Raw genomic sequence first — 20,487 nt, 5'->3', positions numbered from 1 at the left:
ATTCGTGTCAACCGCCACCAGGGGTCTCGCCGCTCATTGAGGGCGCACATTTTAAAGATCAGAAACATACTGGAGCAATGTCAATTATTTATCTCAGAATTAAACAACAAAATCCAACACAACAAACAAAAACGAAAATTACAATTAAAACGAAAAAGTGTTGAACTGTAGCCACGTATTATTCTGTTGGTAATCATGTTCCGATCCAATGAGATTTGAGCAGATTAGCTTCATATGGAGGCTGGGTTAACCTCCACCCGTACGAAAATCCGCGTCAGCATATTTCTTTCACACGTAGCAACACAATAGAGTTGTTTCTTAAGTCGTTTCGAGGATTTCTGTCTGTGTTACAATTTTCTTCTTGAATTTAGGCACCTTGCAGCTCCCTGCCCAGTCTGCCACGACACTGACAGATTCCTGGGCTGGACCGCCTTTGATAAGCATCCTATGGTATTTTGTTCAAGATGGCGGTGGCGAGCATGGAAAAGGACGCGATAGTAAGTCACAAATACCTTTGAAATCTTAAATGCTTCTGATTTTCATCAATAAGCCATTATTGTTAATAAAAATAGATTTAGTTAGTAAGAAGCGCAGTGGAAATCAGTATGCATCGCATGCAATGAAATGACTCGTTCATCTCTCATACCTAGAGTTGAAAAAAATCATAATGAATTTGTTGAAATGCAGACGTGGAAGACCGCAATGGAATACTTCAAGACTTCTTTTATCTCTGATGTATTTAGTGCACATCCTGTTTTTTATCTTGTCTTTAAAGCTGAAGTGCAGATGTAGAAGGCGTGTCGTTGTTATTGTTAAAATCTGCTCGTGTTTTATTGCATTTCTCATATTTAAGGGCTTTCTTAAACTTGTAAATCTTCTCTTTCTCATCTGAAGAACACCGAAGATGACCTTCACCTTAATAACTCGTTTGGAGATACTGGGTTTATCTCCCCTGATAAAGAAGACATCTCTCGTATTCTGGTAGAGTAACTTAGATGTTTAAAAGCATCGTTGTTATCTTATGATATAGTTTCTGTTGCATTGATGATTTTTGTTCCCCATTTGATATACCAGACAGTTCCTTTTAGTGGACGGATCAGAGGTGGGATGAGGCCTGGGAAGAAAATTATTATAATGGGCATCATTGATCCAGAGCCAGACAGGTATGTTTTCATATCAAAATTGCATAAATTTAAGAATGTACACATTCTAGCAGTTGCAAAGAGTTACATCAGACAAGCTCTGTCTCAGAACCTTGTGTAAGCTTCTTTAAACCGCATTTTTGGGCACCGCGGGCCTATATGTTGTCTAGATAGGCAGCACTATGTTTTGAGAAACAGAGCCTCTTGTTTCAGATTGCACTGGGTTGTAGATCTGCTTGAGAGACACTGCATGGGTGTGTGCACTGCTTAGTGATGATGGGTGTTTGCATTAGCTGTTAAGGAAACAAATATAAAAATTGTGAGAGCATTGGGTGTGTCTTGGAAACTTAACATTTTAGGATGTTGATTCAAATAATCAGTGGTAAATCTTTTGATTCACAGCTAGTTCACGTTAACCTTATGTTGTTCCAGCCAGTATGAGTTTCTTCTGTGATAGGGTATACTGTATACGTATGGGTATAGATTTATTTATTTATTTATTCATTTAGTCATTTAGCAGACACTTTTATCCAAAGCGACTTACAAATGAGGACAACAGAAGCAATCAATTGTAATATTAAAACAACTAAAAACAGATCCAAAACTAAAACCTAAAACTTTATACATACTACTTATACACATTTAAAAAAATAAAGAAATTAAATAAAAATGACAAATGCATACAACAAAATTTCAAAACTTAACATTTAAATGAAAAACAAAAAATAAAGCTAAAAACAATTCAAAACATTAAAGAACAGAAGGTATAAAAGTATAATAATGATTCTAACATAACACTAAGCCAAACACCAAAAAAATCCAAATACATGTGTATGTACAACCATGCATATATATATATATATATATATATTATACACATTTATAAATTCATTGCCGATGTCCCTGCCCGGTGGAGTCGCACGGTAGAGTCGATGGTCTTTACACTCTTCGGTCTTCACACGAAAAGGCCGTCACGCGACTGCTGCCGCGGTAAACGAAGCTTTTTTTTTATACCCGAATAACAAAATTCTACATTAATTCAGCTGGACACACTTTCCTTATTTTTTCCACAACAAATGAAGTGCAGACACTGACAAGATACGCGATACAGAACGAGACCAAACACAATATCCTCCCGGGAACACTTTAGGGGTACATTTACTATTATTCTCAGTCACCAGGCATTCACATTGTTGCAGTTGTGTCGCTACTTTACTTATATGATAAATATAGAATAGTAACAGGGCTCTCTCCACTAGCAGAGCTGGGCTAGGGTGAAATATTTATGTGTTTTATTAATTAAATTAAGTATTTAGGTATTGTAAGGAAGTGGAGCACCAACAGGCATGTTGCATATGAGAGTCTAAGAATGGGCAAGGCTGAAAAGACTTAACACTCATTTGTGATATTACACTACGGTTCAAAAATTTGGGTGTGGTAAGGTCTTTTATGCTCACCAATTCTGAATATATTTGAGCTAAATACACTAAAATGTTGTATGCAGTAATGTTGTAGAAAAATTTTCAATTTAAAAATAACTTCTTTTTATTATTATTTGGATTTATTTTAAAGTGTAAAAGCTGAATTTCGACAGCCATTACTCCAGTCTTCAGTGTCACGTGATCCTTCAGAAATAATTTCTTATGTTGAAAACGGTTGTGCTGCTTAATTTTTTGCTTTCAGGCTTCTTTGAATGGAAAGTTCAAAACAGCTGCATTTTGACAAATCTTTTGTAATTTCCTTACTATCACTTGATTAATGTAATTCCTTTCTGAATAATAATAATAATAATTTAATTTATTTAAATATAAATTTTTCTAACCTCAAACTTTTAAACAGTAGTGTAGTTGTTTGTTTCTTTAAATCTAGTTCCAAAGGCTTTTTGTCACGATTAATATTTATGCATTTAGGAGACACTTTTATCCAAAGTGACTTGGATTGTGTTAAGGATATGCATTTTGCCGGTATTGTTCTCTGAGAATCATTTATTAATGTGCTGCTCATTTTTTTTGAGAGTATAGTACTGGTTCCTGGCCTAAGGGGATGGAGCAGTTTGTTAAATTGGTGGCTTAGTCTTTAAATTGTAATTATGCAGCATTTTAATTAAGCATGCACATTACAGTCCTGATATGTCAATGGTAAGTCATTTCAGCTCAGGAATTCAGCCTTTCTAAACAGACTGCTGATCCATTAGGAATGCACTGTGATGCTCACTCTGTGTGAGAATGGATTTCAATGCAGACCTAAATTACTATGTAAAGTAGATGCATGCTATTTCTCTGTAATGTTTGGTATATTGGCACACTGTTTGTAATGCTTCATGCAACACTTGTCATATTTTTATGTTTAGTCATATGGTTATGATGACATAACATACGAAACCTACTAGTACACATGAATAAATCTTTAAAAAAAGAAGACCAAGAACTTTAGGCAGTGCATTGCACCAGAAATTGGCTGTTTACATGCTTAAAGTTTGTTTTCTGCACAGCTTTGACATCAGTTTGACCTGTGGCCACAATGAGGAGAACGATGATGAAGACCTCACTGATGTGGCCCTTAAACTCGGAGCAAGATTCACTGAAAGGCAGTTCCTGAGGAATGCACGGGTTTCTGGGAAATGGAGTGAGGAAGAGACACCCATAGTTTACTTCCCCTTCATTCCGGACCAGCCTTTTAGGGTAATGAGCTGAAACACTGACATCTACATGCTCTCTAATCTGAGATCTCTAATCTGCACGAAGCATGAGTCCAGGGTTGTGTGCAAAACTGATGGCAGCTGCTTCATTACTCATTACATTTAACTCACACCGCTGTTGTATATGCAGGTATCTTTTCAGAGTCAGACAGAAGGAAATATCCACATAAGGTGATAGATATATATATATATATATATACAGTAGGCAACATTTTAAGTGGATCAAAAAAGTTCATCAAAGTTGTTCTAAGACAAGAATGCTTTTAGGTTTTAGGACCACTTTGATGAAAGGTTTTGATCCACTTCAAATGTTGACTACTGTATATATATATCCAGAAAGTATGTCTGCTTTTGCATGACTGTTTATTCCTTTATAATAGCCAATTACTGAATTATTCCATATGGCGGAGAGTTGTACGACTAAAGTGGGTAAAGATGCTTGAAGATATTGAGTGCTTATTGTTTGTAATCTGGGCTGAAGGCGAACCAAAAAATGGGTCACTGTTGAGCTGAGATAAGCAGTCATGCAAAGTAAGACAAGCACTTCCTTTCAACACACTATTCACAATGTGTCTCAGTGACTGACAAAGGATTCTTTTGATTTGATCTGATTTCGCTCTTTCTCCCCTGTCCTTTCCCCATTTATACAGATTGAGATCCATTGTGAGCACCAGCGTTTTAGGATCTTTGTGGATGGACACCAGCTGTTTGACTTTTATCACAAAGTAAAGTCTTTGCAAGCCATTAATATGATCCAGATAGTTGGGAGTCTTCAGATCACCAAGCTGGGCTAACCAAGCACACCTGAGCACGCGCCAGAAGGTACTTCTCACAGGTGACCATCTGCACCTGTGTGTTTGCCGCAGCTCACACAAAGACATCAACAACATCTGCATTTCCACTTCTCTTTTGCCCTCTAACCTCACATTGTAATGATTTCTGAGGATTGTATCATACCAGGTTTGGTGAATGGTTGCAATATCAGATGTGTGTTTTCCAGTATCTTTGCTTCACATTGTAGCTTATTTGTTTAGCTTCAATCATATTTCAGGGATCGCACACTTTGATATGCACTCTGTGGCAGTAACATACAGTATGCCACTGGGATTTAGCTGCTCTCCATAGACACTGCCAGTGTGCTTGTGCTTGTAGTCTAGCAGTGTAGGTTCGAAATGATCCAAAACTCAGGAAATCAGATAAAGTTGATTTTACTTCATTTCACTCTGATGACAAATTTGCTTTAAATTATTATGAGTTACTCTGAAATGCTTTGGCTGCTAGAATATAGGAGCTCAGAGTCCGCATTTGCTGTTCCACCTGGGTTTGATTTATTTAATCTGAATAATTAAAATATTTTGGAAGGAAGATGTTATTTTATCTCCAAATTGTGTAGCGGGGTGTATGGTAGACATTTAAATAGCATACCTTTCCTGTCTCTGTTCATTGCAACTACTCATTTAGGGAGATATAGAATATGTTACACTGAAATTTTGTAGAATGTCACCATGAGGATTATTTAATTTGAGGTAGAGGAAGTTTTTATTTTTGGAAATTTGATCATCCAGTCATTCTCCTCCAAGCCAGCACAGTATTTAATTACAACAGTATAATGTTAAATCCTTGGCAACCAAACCAACACAGATGTTTAATTACATTGTTTTGTGTGAGTAAATGACTTCAGTGCAGCAATTTTGCAAAAAATAACTCCGCTTATCTGTTTACACTTTATGAGCACCTCGTAAAAGTTGAAGGAGCAGATATAACAGGGCTGAATTGTTTCTTGAATGTACTGTCATCCACTGATGGGCTTCGTAATAGCTTAGCTGTGGGTGTAAAGTGAGCATCTCCTCCTCCTTCATACTCCTTATGTCACTCCTCTTAATATATAAACACATAGTCAATGGTCAACATGTTTCTGTATTCAGCAGTGATTTTGCTGAGATCCTCTGCCCTGTACACCCACAATGCTGTCCACTCGGTTGTCTTCTGCTCAACTTCCACTTGTAGGATTGGATTAGTATGATAGCAGTGATTATTATTGCTACTTATTACATTACAATATCCAAAAAACACTTTTTGATTTGCGTTAAAATCATACATATGTTCACTACCATTCAAAAGTTTGGGGTCGGTAAGAATTTTTGAAAGGAATGTTTTTGAAAGGAGTCTCTCACCAAGACTGCATTTATTTGATGGTAACTGCAGTAAAAACAATATTGTTGTTTTTTTATATATATATATATATATATATATATATATGTGTGTGTGTAATTTTTTTATTTATTTATTTTTATTTTTTTCAATTTAAAATAACTTCCATTTTATTTTAAAATGTAGTTTATTCCTATGATGGCAAAGTTGAGTTTTCACTCTGGTCTTCAGTGTCACATGATCCTTCAGAAATCATTCTGATATGCTGATTTGATGCTCAAGAAACATTTATTTTTACCAGTGCTGAAAACATCTGTGCTGCTTATTATTTTTGTGAAAACTAAGCGGTATTAATTTCTTAAAAAAAACCATCAAAACCTAAATTTTGAATGGTGGTGTATACTACTGTCACATCAACTATTGTGTGGATGAATGTGCCCTGTTCTGTAGTGAAAGAGTCTGCAATGCTTCTCATTAGTCAGTATTACTGTATATTCAGTATTATGGTCACTATTGTAATATTTTCTAAAACTATACTTGTAGTCAGTCTGTGTCCTGGAACACATGGCAGTGACGAATGAAGTTGAAGGACTGCCGTTTTGTCTGCTTTACTGGTCGATCTACTTGACTGAATTTCATGTGATGAAATGATGCTATTACACGCCAGAGAGTACTAGCACCAGCCAAAGACATTTGCCCACATTAGCGTCTGGTCAACATTGAAATCAGAATATTTACTGAGTGCAATATTAAAGATCCTTAATCTGTTGAGAAGGTACTCCTGACAGAAAACTCCAGCTAAATAAAGTATTGTACATTTAATGTGAAGTAGGGCATTTTTATACTTGGCTGATTTTCTCTGCAGTTGTTTGTGCCTCAAACTCATGCAGAGATTGTTTAATCGAGACTGAGAATCGGTACGGCAGCACAAGCAATATGGTCCTTGACCACACACCCAACTGACGTGTTGTGGCAAACGCACTTTGATATGACATGCTTAGCAAATGAAACATGGTCATCTGGACCAATATGATACACTTAACAGTATTGCTATTTAACTGCTAAATCTGCTGTGAGTTGTGAGCTTCATTCTGTGTGGTGTGATGTTTTAATGTTTAAATGTTGACCATTCTTAATTTAGTCTCTGAACAAAAAATGAAATTACCTCAGGTGTGAAATTACACCTGAATAATTGAAAAATGGGGAGGGAGAATATGTATTTACAAAAATAACAGGTGAGAAAGAACACAAGGAGAGAATGTCAATAGTGTTGTTGACTGTGCTTTAAGAAACCTTAGTATAATAGATTTTGGTAATGTATTTGGCAGACGCTGTTATCTGAAGTGACTTACAGTTTATTGAAGTTTTAACAAACATGCATTTCTCCCTATGATCCTACTAATATTCCCAATTACTGATACCAGTTCTAATGCTTCCATCTTCATTGCTCTTTCTTGTCTTGTATCTGAGAAGTAACAATCTTTCAAACTGGTTCACATTTATGAGGGTTGAAAATGAATGTCTTGGTTGTAAACCATTGTTCTGAACCCTTCGAACTTTGGATGTACATATACTAAACAGGGCCTCTGTATGCTTAATTTTTTTAATATCTATATATTTTTTTGCTACTGCAATAATGTCTTGACACTAAAGAGAGAGTGTTTGTATGGTGTATGTGCTATTTAGATATTTAGTTTAGTAGATATTTCGTTTTCACTGGTTTCCAGTTCATCAACATTTTAGTTGATTTCTTTAGACTCTAGGTAGCATGGTACATTTCTTTTTCCTCTTTTGGATTTTCGGAGCTTTGCTTTTAGAGCTTATGTCAGTTCTTTTATTTAAAGAGACTATTTCAGATGTGTTCATGTATTACTAAAGTGGCCCATTACTTGGGAGTTAGTTTGTGATGTTGGATGTAGTTGCACAATAATTTTCATGAATTAAAACCGGAGTTGGTTCAGTGTGCTTTCGAAACTTAGTATTTATCAGAAATGTGCCTATTGAAATATGGCGTTGGTGTTTGGGACCTAAAATTTTATTCTTACTAATGATTTACACCAACATACTTCAATTTTGAGTTGCACTTTTCAAAGTAATTTTTTTTTTTTTGTAATGCACTTTTTGTAATGCAAGCCAGTGCTGATATTGAAACTAATCAAAACAAACAATAAGTTCATAATTTGCCAAGGTATGAAATGTTTGTCATTCTGAATCCCCTGTAAAATACTTCAATATGTATGGTACAACTAAAGAGTAGCATTTGGGTGAAAAAAAAAAGTATGTGTGAATAAAAATGTGCATTACAAATACCTAAAAGTACACTTGTGGTGATTAATTCTGTTTGGTCATCTGGAAAAACATAAAAAAGTTCATGTGAATGCATTGTGTTTTGATTTTAAAGGCAAGATTTGGTTATTTTGTGAATTTTGTAACCTCCATTAATTTCGGTGCTTTTCTAATGGATTTGCAGACCAATAAATCAGTCCTTACAGATTTTGAAGTCATTTAATGTGTCCTGTGTACACTTAGCATTAGCTTCACCTGATTTTTAAAGCTGCTTGGCGGTTTACCAGTTCAAACAAAACGCAATACCTAAACGACATCAAACTGTAAATACTGTAAATTGCAAGAATAAAGTGCACTCTACTGGTTGGTTTCTTTAATTGGAGAAAGAAATTATTTTATTTCATTGACTGTAATATGTATAACATGTTTTGAAGGCATAATTAACATCACCCTCAGATCAGCCCTTATGTAATACGTTTTCTACTGCCAATACAAAAACAGAAAAGGCAGTGCATTTGTCACAATGCGAAGTTCATTCACGAAAGTGACCAATAGAGGGAGCTATACGCGCAAAAATATTCCGTTGCCATCTGTTCTTTTCTATATAATTCTAGTGTTAAAACGAGGTCTAATCAAAGTATTAAAAAGGAAATACAAAGTCATTAACTATTTAAACTTCTCTGAAAGACGTGCAACGTGTGTGTTTGGTTCAATTCTAATTAATAATGATAAACTCCCTTCTGAGGTGGTTATTAAAAAATCCAACAAAAGACGAAGAAAACCACACGCCTATTGTTTATTAGTACGGAAAGCAGTGGTCAAATAATAAAGGAAGAGGGATTTTTAATACAGTATCTGGCATCCTGACTACGCAGTGACGTAACCATTGACAGCCAACCAGCGCGACTCCAGCGTCGCAGTGTTATCGTTGACCCGCACAACCATGGCGCTGCTCTGCAGATCCACAGGGCTACTTCTCAAACACAGTAAACTGTGGCCGTCTGCATTTGCAGCAACAAGGCAATGCAGTTCAGGTAACAGAAATCATGTCTCCGTAAGATGAATGGCTTATTTTTCAGTGTCGCTCTCGAGTTTTGCTTTGGTTGGAAACTTGCGTCATTTGCCTGCGCTAGTTCTGTGACTCCTGAATGTGTTGTACTAGTATCTGCAACTTGATAATGGAAAAACGGAGCTTTATAGTAGCCGCAGTTACATTTGTGTGCGACTGTTTACAGCTGAAACATATTTAAGAATAAAATAATAATATAGGTACAACAATAGTGCGCATACTAGAGATATTTCCACAATTAAAAGCCATGACAGCTTGCGAACTCTAATGAGGTGATATATATGCTTAATCAATACTGTTTTAAGTTATTTAAAAATTGCATGGATCCATTGTGAGTTAGTTTGACCCCCACCTTCATCTCTATTGCAGGTGGCCAGTATCAGTACATACTAGTTGACAAAAAGGGTGAAAAGAAGAATGTTGGCTTCATCCAACTGAACAGACCAAAGGCTCTGAATGCTCTTTGTGATGGGCTTATGATGGAGGTGGGCAAAGTCCTTGATGCATTCGAAGCTGACAGCGAAGTGGGAGCAATTATCATCACAGGAAGCGAAAAAGCCTTCGCGGGTGTGAAACCGTCTGTGAAATGTGTGTTATGTAGAATTGTTTTGGATTGATTGTGTTTTATTGACACTTTTGCTTTCATAGCTGGAGCTGATATTAAAGAGATGCAGAATCGAACTTTTCAAGAGTGCTATGGTGGAAACTTCTTGGCACATTGGAACAGGGTATCAACAGTTAAAAAGCCTGTTATAGCAGCTGTCAATGGGTTTGCGGTAGGTAAAATATTTAAATGCATTCACTAGAATGACTCCCCCTTGAGTGCTTCAAGCATAAACATAAATGTATTTTCTGTCCAGCTTGGTGGAGGATGTGAGTTTGCCATGATGTGTGACATAATCTACGCTGGGGAGAAAGCACAGTTTGGACAGCCAGAAATCATGCTTGGGACCATTCCTGGTACAATAATGCATCAGTTTTTTTGTTATGTTGATTAATTGATGAAGAATAATTATAAATGGGGAAAAAAAGGCAGCTGAAATTACATTATTTCTTTGGCTTCAGGTGCTGGTGGCACTCAGAGGCTTACAAGAGCAGTGGGAAAATCCCTTGCAATGGAGTTGGTTCTCACAGGAGACCGAATCTCAGCTCAGGAGGCAAAACAGTCTGGTTCGTCTTTCAAACTTTCTTTTGCACTATAGCTTCTTTCTTCTTCTCTCAATTTAAGAAGTGGACTAATGTATTCATTTTCGCAGGTTTGGTAAGTAAAGTGTTTCCTGTGGATCAGCTGGTTTCAGAAGCGATCAAATGTGGAGAGAAAATAGCTGGCAATTCAAAACTTGTCTCAGCCATGGCAAAGGAAGCTGTCAATGCAGGTAAGAGTTTCATTAAAGAGATAGTTGATACTTTTATTGTTGAAATATTTTCTGCTCATATTTCATGAATGACTTACATTAGGTTCATGCATCCAAATTTCATGCATCCAGATAAAAAAATACATAGAGTCCTGTGCAGCCATTTAGTTTTATTTGATCTTTAATTACAGCATTTGAACTGACTTTAGCTGAGGGCAATCGACTTGAGAAAAGATTGTTCCATGCAACCTTTGCGACGGTGTGTCACTTTTTTTCCACTTATTCATTTCCTTTTTTGAAGAAAACGATGACTTCATTCTTGAACTTGCTGTGTTCTAATTTTCAGGAGGACAGAAAGGAGGGCATGACTGCTTTTGTCGAGAAGCGAAAGGCTGCTTTCCAGGACAAGTAAAATTCCAGTGGAAAATATGGTGATTTTTAAACCATGGTGTTTAGTTTGTGATCAAATGCTGTTATTAAAATACTCTACTTTTCCTTCATTTTCTTATCAAGTGTTTATTAAAAAAACATCAGGATCTGTACTTTCGGGTTGACGGACTTAACATGTAGTTCAATTAACTCATATTTAGCTTGGTTTATACATTACCCATTTCTAATTAATGTCCGGGTATTGTTGATTGTCTGGTATTATCACCTTGAAACCTTCTTTGCTGATACAACATAAATCATGGCATCCAGTACAATAACTGTGTGTAATTTAAACATACAGCATACACTAGCAGTTAAGAGAGAGAAAATGGCATTGCCATAACCTTTCTAAATTGTTTGTAATTACTGTACAACACTGTTGAAGGTTTTGCAAAACCCCTCTGATTTGACTTTGTATGTTGATATGGCGATTATTTGACTAAAATTCATTGGGAAAAGACGTCGCAATTCCACTTTGTACACTCTAGGTGGTGCTGTGGGTGTATTTTCAGTCACTCGTGCGGCTTATTCATTGAGGTAGCCTAATAAAGTCGCTGTAGTAGTATTTTTGTAGTGATTTTTTAATGGTATATCTCCTATTTGACACAATTATTTCAGTGTAATGTAATATTATTAAGTGTTTTCATCTGATATAGTGCAAAATGGGCTTTTGGAGGGCACTGTGAACTATAGTGTTTATAAATACTGCGCAATGCAGGTTTCGTGCGGCATAGTGAAGTTTGTTTATAACCAACGACAGGATCAACATATTCATAGCAAAAACTCTTTAAAATAATCTAACCTTTAACATATCACTGTATGTATTGAAACGATGATTTATAAATAACTAGCATTTTCAGCTGATTAATATGCTCTTTTTAATGAATTTTTTAAAATGTTACTTTAATAACTTGCTATTTGTAGCCTATCCGTTTTTCAATAACTTAAATGCAAGTTATGAAATCTATCGCAGCTTTTGAAACTAACCCGCTCAAACTTTCTAGTTACTGACGAATAACTGTAATGTCGTTTAATCATAACTTTCATCAGTTGTCAGGTTAAAGATCACCAGAGAACTTACAACCCACTTTTACGCATTAAACGCTGGCTATTTTATGTGAAATACCGCGTCCAGAAGGACCACGGCAAATGCAATTAAAGGAAGAGGCTATTCATCTCAATTGCACATCAACTGAGAGCATTTTCTCACTTGAAAATCTCGGCTTTTTTTCGCACGGCGTCTTTCCAAGCACTCAAAAGTCCATAGCCTAATTGATTTTAATTTTCATTCAATATTCCCTCAGACTCCAGCTTTCTTCTCAGCCCCTAGAACAAAACTTTTAAAAGAGGAGAAAAAAACTTTCTCTCCACACACTGCAGCAGCACAAAGGTCTCCTTAAAGACAGCAAAAGAAAGGTTCCACTTTGAAGTCTATCCCCTGCTAACGAAAGGTCAAAATAATAAATGTAGACCGAATTGAGGCGCTCAGCGCAGACAAAAGGGGCAAAACGTTACATTTTGGCAGAGGCAGCTCCTCATAGCGTGATAAACTCATTTAAAAAAGCAGAACCAAAGAGGGAGCAGCATGGTTCCTCGGTAAAAGAAAAGAGCTTTGAACTGATCAGACAGTCTTGGCTCCTCCGAATGTCTTTTCTTCTATCAGTCTTCCATCTTTCCACTTTCACTCTACATTTCGCAGCTGCAAAGCCTCCACACACCTCTTTTGGAGCAAATTTCCCTGAATTACAGCCACATCACCAGCAGTTCCTCTTCATCAGTAGCAGCTGCACGTCTAGGTGTCGTTCTTCATTTAGACGCGAGTTTAACTTCAATTAGCTTTCTAATTTCTTTTATTCCAAATAAATGTCCAACTAGATAGGGGAAAAAATCTAAAATTTTTCTTAATGACATTACAGTTTGCTTAGACATTGAATACTTTATTTATTAGCATTGGATCTTGTGGGAATTTAACACTATTGTCGAACATATAGTCAGGAGCGATAATGTACAATTTCACGCGGGATCTTTGAAAATCAGTTTAAAGTGTTTCAGTCACACCGCAAATGATGGGCTTGAGTACAAGGATCTTTCCTCAACATTTTAGACTAGGCTACCTTAAGTTTTATATCAAGTTAGGTTCACATTGTGCGCAAAATTACAATGCAATGCTTGGTCGTCAGAGACGAGTCATGCATGATAAAAATGTGAAATAATGATTTTGAAAACACCTGTTGATATAGGCTAATCTGTTGTGCATTATTTTAAGATCTATACGGATATTACAATTATGCTACTCTAGCACTGCCACTGATGTTATTTGGTAATTTTTTTAATGGGTAGTAGTTTGCTAATTAATCATTTATATAGCCTAGGCCTACGTTTTAAATATAAATGCAAAAATAACTATAAAGAAAAATATAAGATATCGACCGATCGAGTGGATGTCGGTTACCTCTCAAGCAAAGGCTATTTCTGTTTGCTTTCTGATAACTTGACATTTTCATTAGGCTATTTGCATGCTGGGTATCTTAAAATGTAAGAGGTTATGACTCAAATAACACAATAAGTAAATTTATGCAAAGGCAATGCTGAAAATGAAAATGTCTTCTCATTCTGAAACGGAAAGTAACCTTAGACCTATATGTAGCCTATAACCAGTCGTGCTTAAATATGAAATAAATAAAACTAGGCTGCTTGTCATGAGTACCAAGAGGTACGTAAATTACGTAGGCTATTCTAAACGCAGGTTGCGTTAGAGACGTACTGTAGCTCTACCAATTGAAATACATAAAAGGGTCACATGATTCTCCACAAACTCTCTCGTGTTCTGTCACTTTTTTGAAATGGTTATACTAAAAGGGAATCCCGTCCATACTTACGCCTGAATTATTGTTTGCTTTGGCGCAAATGGGTCATGGAGATGAATTAGGTAAGTCGTTAATGAGATCAGATCACAGTGTTCCTTTTTACGAACTTCACGCCAGCCTTCGGAAGCCTGGCATTCTTGTGTCACGCATGTGATATCTGGATTAATATAAAACGATATACGTGTTAGGATGATTATATCCTGTCATAGGTTTATACAAGGTTAGATACGATGTAAAAACGCCACGGATAAATCCTAGTTCGTGCAGTAAAGCGGGAAGTCACATTGCTTTGGCAGCGCTCCGTACCGCGCAACTTGCGCTTTCATTTCGATCATCAAAATGTCACTCAAAAAACTTTGTAGGCTGTCTCTCATAAAAATGTCACATTTTTATTATCTCTAAGCCAAAGCACATATCCGCTTATTCGACTCCCGCTGATGTTGAAAAGCGTTGATTTCCCGTCCGTCTGTAGCTTGAGTGGATCTGGTTTGTCTTATGAGCACAGAGGAGACATCAGTGCAATACAGTTATAAGACCTCTATGTATGGATTGTCATGTATCATGACTTTTTTTTTTGTTCTTGCAGACGCAAATTGTCCAACCTCATCTATTTGTAAATGTGGTCCAGTGGAGATAAGAGCGGATGGTGTGTGTCCTACAAGCGTCTAAACTTTTACAAAATGTAGCAGGTATTGTTTCTACAATAAAACTGTTAAAAATAATTACTTGCACTTTAGTAGTTAACAGAAAAAAAGATTTAGCACATTTCTTACACTGTTTAAAATAAATCTCATGCTAATTTTTTATGGTTTTACAGAAGAAATGATAACTGATCATTTGTAGCCTAGGTTATTGTAGTTCCAGATCTACTCAGCCCAAAGTCATTCTTAATATGCAAATGACATTTTTGTCACTGATTGCTGTGCATTTAGTTGTTTAATCAAGTATATGGTTTTACTTTTTAAGGTGTAGGTATACCAGAACTTCTGAAGGCAATACTGAAGCTTTTTCCTCTTGATACCTCTGATGATTCGTTGGGTAATAACATTCCATTATCTGGCATCTTTTATTTTTTAATGGCTAAACCACAAATTTCACCTCCGTTTGTTAATGTATGTAACTTATCATAATTGTAGATTGTGTCTGACACTAAATAAGGTCTGATTTGTTAGGCAGCTGTCATGGACCTTGTGCAGAGTGACAAATTTAAGGGTCTGAAAGTGCCGGTATGGGACCAGTATTCTGACCTCCTGAAACAAGCAGGATCAGATGTAAGCTATTATATACATAAAGGGTCATAACTCATACGATGAGGACTATTCATCACTGTTTAAAACTAGATTTTCAAAGGGAATACAAATCATTTGTCCAGGACATCAAATATTATCTCAATAATATAATATTTTACTTCAAATTTCACATACATACATACACGCATATATATATATACATATATATATATATAATCACATTAACAAACAGTCTTAAAATTTTGTATGCTTTTTTTTCTTTCAGGGTAACTTCAAGTTTGTTGATCGGTTTGCATTTTATGAGCGTGCCAAGAAGTCATTTGCTGTAGTGGCAACTGGGTGAGCATTTCTATTTATGATCTATGATGGGTCTGTTTAACTATTAAATTATTATATATTCATATTTAAGAAACATAATAATTATGGATGATCCGTAAATCTGTTTGACAGGGAGACTGCTCTGTATGGAAATCTCATAATCAAGAAAGGTGTCATTCCGCCTGGTGAACAGTGCTGAAAGAAGGCTGTTTGGTACAGTTTTTCAGTGCCAGAGTTTTTACACCAAATTACTATAGATAACGCACATACAAAATACCTTTATATTTATAAAAAAATATTGTATATATAAAAAGTATGTTATTAATTTAATGCCATCCTTTTAGATTTTGATTGCAACATGACTGCTTTCATAATTGTTCAAAAAGTTCAAAGAATTTTCTGTTCATATTTTCTGTAATGTGATGTTGTAAAATAAGCAATAAGACAATTTCTTTAATAAATAGATTAGAGAAAATCATACAATAAAATACAATTTGAAAAATTGTAGTACATTTTTCTTTTCTTTTTTAATGAAAGTTTTGTGAAATGAAAGTCAGCTCTGTTTAACCTTTAAAGATTTAATCTTAAAGTTTAAATATAACTGGTCAAATGTTGCTTTTCATGATCAACAGTTGTAGCTCAATCCCCACCTGCACATTTCATTTTGTTGCGCATTGTTCTGTGAATTAACAGCCGCTTAATTGAGCTCTGTGAATGTTCTCGTTAGGACTATGGAAATGTAAAATGTTTGTTTTTCTTATACCTTGCCTTAATAAATACTTTCTACTTTTAAATAATTGTATTAAAATGTATTTAATTTACTCAGTTATTTCAAACTGATTCAGTAAAAAAAGTGATCAATATGACTTCTTAATTATGGTCACAGTCTTCTCAGTATTGATGAGTTTGAGACATGCTAAACAGATAAACTGTTTTATTTTTATGTTCAATATTAGCTATATTAAAAAGAAATCATGTTAAAACACATTTTAAGACTTCAAAAAAATAGAGAGCATTTAATTAAAACTACACATAATGAATTAACATTCAGTATTACAATCCTTTAGACATGACATGACTTATCTTATCATTGCTTATGATAAAGCTCATCCAGGTCTAACTCTGGCTCCGTGTGCACCCTTTTTGGGCGAATGGGGAATATATTCATCGGCAGAGCCTGCTGGTCAGACTGATGTCCTTTAACATCTGCGTGGTACAGGTCGTCTTTGTCCTCTTCAGGGATTGAATAGATGGGCCTGACATTATCTCCAATTACATCCTTCTCTTCTCTCATTGGCTCTTCAGCTACATCAAACATGCCATGGTATAGATCATCCCTATCTTCTTCTGGTTTGTCATGCATCCGTACCTGATCGTGTCCCAGTGGCTTAAAGTAGTTTTCAGGCTGTTTTGCATCAGCTGGATGTTTTATGTCAAAGGAGTTGTAGAGAGCATCTTTATCCTCTTCAGGTCTGTCATATTTCTGCTGTATTTCTCCTTTTACGGCTTTCCAGATCAACATGCTGGGATCAATGTCAGAATCTGTAATGTCCATGTCCTGTGGTGGCTCCACCTCCTTCATTCCCAGGATCATCTTCCCATTGGGATGATCAAAACTACAATGGATAATATCTTATTTCAATGATTTGTAAATATTATTACAGATTTATTATATACAGACCTATTTAGATCCTTCACAGTGTGCAGAAGGCAAGACTTACTCTATAGTGTCCTGAACTGCTTTTCCCAACACTTTTTCCTGCAGGACAAATGTAAAACTAAAATGTTAAATGTATACATTTTTTATATGTAAAAGCAACAAGTCAAACATTAGCATATAGATTATTAAAAAAAAAAAAAAGATTTTGAAATAATTCAATTAAAAGATGAAAGGGTACACAGCCTACTCAGAAATCACAGATTTAGAAAGTTCATTAAAATTCATGTTAAATTCTTTACATCCTTTTCATCTCGCTCAAAATGTCAAGAAGGGTCAGGGCAGACCTTGTCAAAACAGTTGTAATTAAAAGCGACTATAGCCATTGTTTCTTTTTTTCTTTTGTAACTCGAGACAGTCAAAATATTTAGCTGTAAATTAAGAGTGTCCATATAAAGTAAAACATACCCTGGGCCTTTATGGCTTGGCTGAAGTGCTGAACAGCAGCACTGACTGCAGACTAGAACAGAAAACCTTTAATGTGGGAAACAAAACATGAGTGTTGAAGCTCATGCTTTTAGCTTAGAGAAAAATAATAATAATAAAATATCCATATGTAACAGTGAAGCTCATCAAAACTCACCTGATCATAGTGGTTCCTCATACTGTGACAATCACAACGAAATATGAATGGTGTTTTACATGGAGCTGATGATAACTATCTTACCTGTAAAGATCAAAGTTCAGCAATAAACTGAACTCTGTGCAAGGAATTCTGATGTATTATTTTTTTTTATCATGTAACTGAGTGTGTGTGCATATATATATATATATATATATATATATATATATATATATATGAATGAATATGCATATAATTTTATACGTGTATATTATTAATTATATTTGCTTTGCTTTTGCCTAGCCAGTTAATCCTTCATTAAAATAAACACTATGCAACTCAAGCAATGCTGCGTTTATAGATCACCCGATTATTAAAATAATTTGGTATTTTCTGCACTTCATACCGAACACTGATATTATGTCATCTCTATCATAATAAAGGAATCAAGACACTCTTACCTGTCAACATAAAGTCGAAAGTACAGTACAATTGAAAACAGATAATCATTCGCAGTTATCTGACCTACAGTAGGCTATATTGTCGAAGATTAATAAATGATGCACGTGTAGATGACTGAAAGGCTATAGGGAATCGGCCTTTGGACTCAGTTCGAGAGTTTTAGGCTATTGCAGACTATCCTTGTTTCATATTTAACTTATATGGAAAAATATGGAAACACATTAAGATCAGTATCGAATATTTAATAAAGTAACAATGATTTAATATTGACACGACTATAAAGTTAATTAGGAATAATGTAAAACCTGTAGAATTTTTATTCAACACGGAAATCCTAACGTTTTGGTTTTAAAGATGTTTGAGACAGACATCCGACAACTAGACGCGAATAAATGCAGTAGGGTCAGGTTTGGGTTGAGGATTAAGGATTAAAGGTTAGTTAGACCTCGGGATTCTGCCAGGGCTCTAGCCACCCAAGTGGTGCTCTTTTCCCAAGCATCAAATAAAAACACAACCCTGCAGTCACGGAGTTACACGGCGCACCGCCACAAGATGCACAAGAGCTCTTGAAATGATATCCATCGTATCTGTGTAGCCTATAAGGTTTATCGATGTATGTGAAAACAAAGCACATGCTGTTGAAGATGGACTTCTGTTTGTGGAGTGAAATTGCATGTAGGCTAGCTGATTTGCTAATTAGTCTACAGAATAACAAAACAGGAACAAGACCTGAAGCTTAATGTGAATGATATGATGAACTGCAAAATAGTTCATGACCAGGTTCAACATTTTAAAAGTGGAAAATATATATTTTGTGATGCATTTACTGTACAAATTAGTTTATTGATTACTTTTGCATAGTAACATTAAAATTTTGTAATGCTTCAGTGGCAGGGCAAACAACTGCAGCCAATAAATCACACTAAAAAGCCTCAGAGACCCTGGTTTGTTGTTGATTCATGTTCCAAAAATTGCTGCGCGATAGGCCGCACAGCATCATGTTTGTTCAGAAAGCCCCTTTGTAAAAGCGACTGCTATCCCACGGTGACTAACGGCACCCGTGCAGACGCTCTCATCTCCCACGGAACTGAGTCAAAAATCTGTGCAGCAGCAAACAGCGACTGACTATGTGGCATGAGACTGAGGGCAGACGAGCACTCTGTGATCTTTATGCCAAGTGCTTGGCCTCATTATTGGGCTTATTGCAGGATCAAGAGCGAGATGATGTTTACTCACGGCTCGAGTGCAGACAACTTGAGTCACGTGGAAGGCTGTTTCAAAAGGCTCTCAGCACAGGAAATGTGGCACCTGAGTTCCTCGCATGAGGAATTTATTCCAGTCAGTGTATTAACAAAGCCTTCAAGGCTTTTCTCTGTAGAAAACATTCTCCTTTTCTCACCACTGTGACTGTGCATACCTGTAATTAGACAGATTGTGATTTTAATACAGCCGAAACCTGTGGGGCCCCATACTGTGCTTTGATGCTTGTTTCACAGCCATAATACTCAAGTGGTTAAAACAGAGAACGATCAAAACAGCATGGTTAATGAATACAAATTATAACATTATCTCCGGAGTTACATAGTCTTGTGGACTGTGTTATGATGTCTATTTGTTGTTCTAAATGAATGAAGATTTGTTTTGTGACAATATATGCTCCCCTCACAAACCATGACTAAAGAGAACACATTTGCTTATATGGTAACTATATGAAGTAGACTTATGCTGTACAAACCACGGGAAATAGCATAGAAGGAAAACATAAATAATAATGTGTAAATCAACTGAATGTCTGTCATGTCTTTTTTTAAACAAATCCATTTTAAACAATGGATTATTTGTTTAGAGAGAATTTCCATCCCAAATATTCAGGGCACATGCAAAGAAACATGCTGCAAAACACCACATTAAACTAGACAAGTTTATGAGATATGACTTTTAAGTTGAAAGGTATTAAAGCATAATACAAATACCCTGCAATTGTATATTTAGTATACTGAACTGGTATACTTAATGTCTGCTAAACTGGAACAACTAATTTTATACTTAATGCACTTTAATTGTGCGGAAGTAGTGCTGAAGTCAAACTAAAGACATACTTAATTACATTTGATTGTGTTAAAGCGGAACTATTACAAGTATACTTCAGGTACACTTTAAATATCTTGCATTTAAAGACCG

The 20,487-nt window shown here is 35.8% G+C and overlaps 3 protein-coding genes and 1 pseudogene across 7 annotated transcripts; 3 read left to right on the top strand and 1 right to left on the bottom strand.

The window, feature by feature from the left end:
* The first annotated feature begins 234 nt into the window (after positions 1-234).
* Positions 235-5,991, top strand: LOC107666541 (galectin-related protein B-like). Of its 2 annotated transcripts, XM_016457932.1 has the most exons (5): positions 235-497; positions 895-981; positions 1,075-1,163; positions 3,634-3,823; positions 4,491-5,991. In XM_016457932.1, exons 1-5 carry the CDS (start codon positions 465-467, stop codon positions 4,632-4,634), a joined length of 543 nt encoding a protein of 180 aa, XP_016313418.1. In that variant the 5' UTR covers positions 235-464; the 3' UTR covers positions 4,635-5,991. The 2 variants fall into 2 exon arrangements, with proteins under 2 accessions (XP_016313418.1, XP_016313419.1); XM_016457933.1 differs by lacking the exon at positions 895-981.
* A 3,156-nt stretch (positions 5,992-9,147) lies between these two features.
* On the top strand, positions 9,148-11,695 carry LOC107666378 (enoyl-CoA hydratase, mitochondrial-like). The gene is made up of 8 exons (XM_016457636.1): positions 9,148-9,311; positions 9,716-9,913; positions 9,995-10,122; positions 10,207-10,306; positions 10,412-10,516; positions 10,603-10,722; positions 10,893-10,960; positions 11,048-11,695. Exons 1-8 carry the CDS (start codon positions 9,221-9,223, stop codon positions 11,111-11,113), a joined length of 876 nt encoding a protein of 291 aa, XP_016313122.1. The 5' UTR covers positions 9,148-9,220; the 3' UTR covers positions 11,114-11,695.
* Positions 11,696-13,947: 2,252 nt separating this feature from the next.
* On the top strand, positions 13,948-15,889 carry LOC107666397 (fucose mutarotase-like). 4 transcript variants are annotated; one of them, XM_016457661.1, is made up of 6 exons: positions 13,948-14,059; positions 14,584-14,643; positions 14,964-15,031; positions 15,170-15,268; positions 15,513-15,586; positions 15,698-15,889. In XM_016457661.1, the coding sequence occupies exons 1-6, from the start codon at positions 14,038-14,040 to the stop codon at positions 15,762-15,764; spliced, it is 390 nt and encodes a 129-aa protein (XP_016313147.1). In that variant the 5' UTR covers positions 13,948-14,037; the 3' UTR covers positions 15,765-15,889. The 4 variants fall into 4 exon arrangements, with proteins under 4 accessions (XP_016313147.1, XP_016313148.1, XP_016313145.1 ...); XM_016457662.1 differs by having other exon boundaries at positions 14,584-14,686; XM_016457659.1 differs by lacking the exon at positions 13,948-14,059 and having other exon boundaries at positions 14,202-14,643.
* Positions 15,890-16,652: 763 nt separating this feature from the next.
* LOC107666361 (uncharacterized) lies at positions 16,653-17,886 on the bottom strand (annotated as a pseudogene).
* Between the last annotated feature and the right edge of the window lie 2,601 nt (positions 17,887-20,487).

The sequence above is a fragment of the Sinocyclocheilus anshuiensis genome, unplaced genomic scaffold, assembly GCF_001515605.1.
Source record: "Sinocyclocheilus anshuiensis isolate Anshui unplaced genomic scaffold, SAMN03320099.WGS_v1.1 scaffold63, whole genome shotgun sequence".
NCBI lineage: Eukaryota > Metazoa > Chordata > Actinopteri > Cypriniformes > Cyprinidae > Sinocyclocheilus > Sinocyclocheilus anshuiensis.
This window is presented reverse-complemented; position numbering and strand designations above follow the sequence as displayed.

Excerpts from the sequence above, each read along its gene's own strand:
- LOC107666541 (XM_016457932.1), top strand. The coding sequence starts at position 465 with ATGGCGGTGGCGAGCATGGAAAAGGACGCGATA. Across the intron at positions 498-894 it reads GCATGGAAAAGGACGCGATA|AACACCGAAGATGACCTTCA; the intron begins GTAAGTCACAAA and ends TCTCATCTGAAG. Across the intron at positions 3,824-4,490 it reads TTCCGGACCAGCCTTTTAGG|ATTGAGATCCATTGTGAGCA; the intron begins GTAATGAGCTGA and ends CCATTTATACAG.
- LOC107666378 (XM_016457636.1), top strand. The coding sequence starts at position 9,221 with ATGGCGCTGCTCTGCAGATCCACAGGGCTACTTCTCAAACACAGTAAA. Across the intron at positions 9,312-9,715 it reads AACAAGGCAATGCAGTTCAG|GTGGCCAGTATCAGTACATA; the intron begins GTAACAGAAATC and ends TCTCTATTGCAG. Across the intron at positions 10,961-11,047 it reads TCCATGCAACCTTTGCGACG|GAGGACAGAAAGGAGGGCAT; the intron begins GTGTGTCACTTT and ends TCTAATTTTCAG.
- LOC107666397 (XM_016457659.1), top strand. The coding sequence starts at position 14,493 with ATGAGCACAGAGGAGACATCAGTGCAATACAGTTATAAGACCTCTATG. Across the intron at positions 15,032-15,169 it reads TTGATACCTCTGATGATTCG|GCAGCTGTCATGGACCTTGT; the intron begins TTGGGTAATAAC and ends CTGATTTGTTAG. Across the intron at positions 15,269-15,512 it reads TGAAACAAGCAGGATCAGAT|GGTAACTTCAAGTTTGTTGA; the intron begins GTAAGCTATTAT and ends TTTTTCTTTCAG.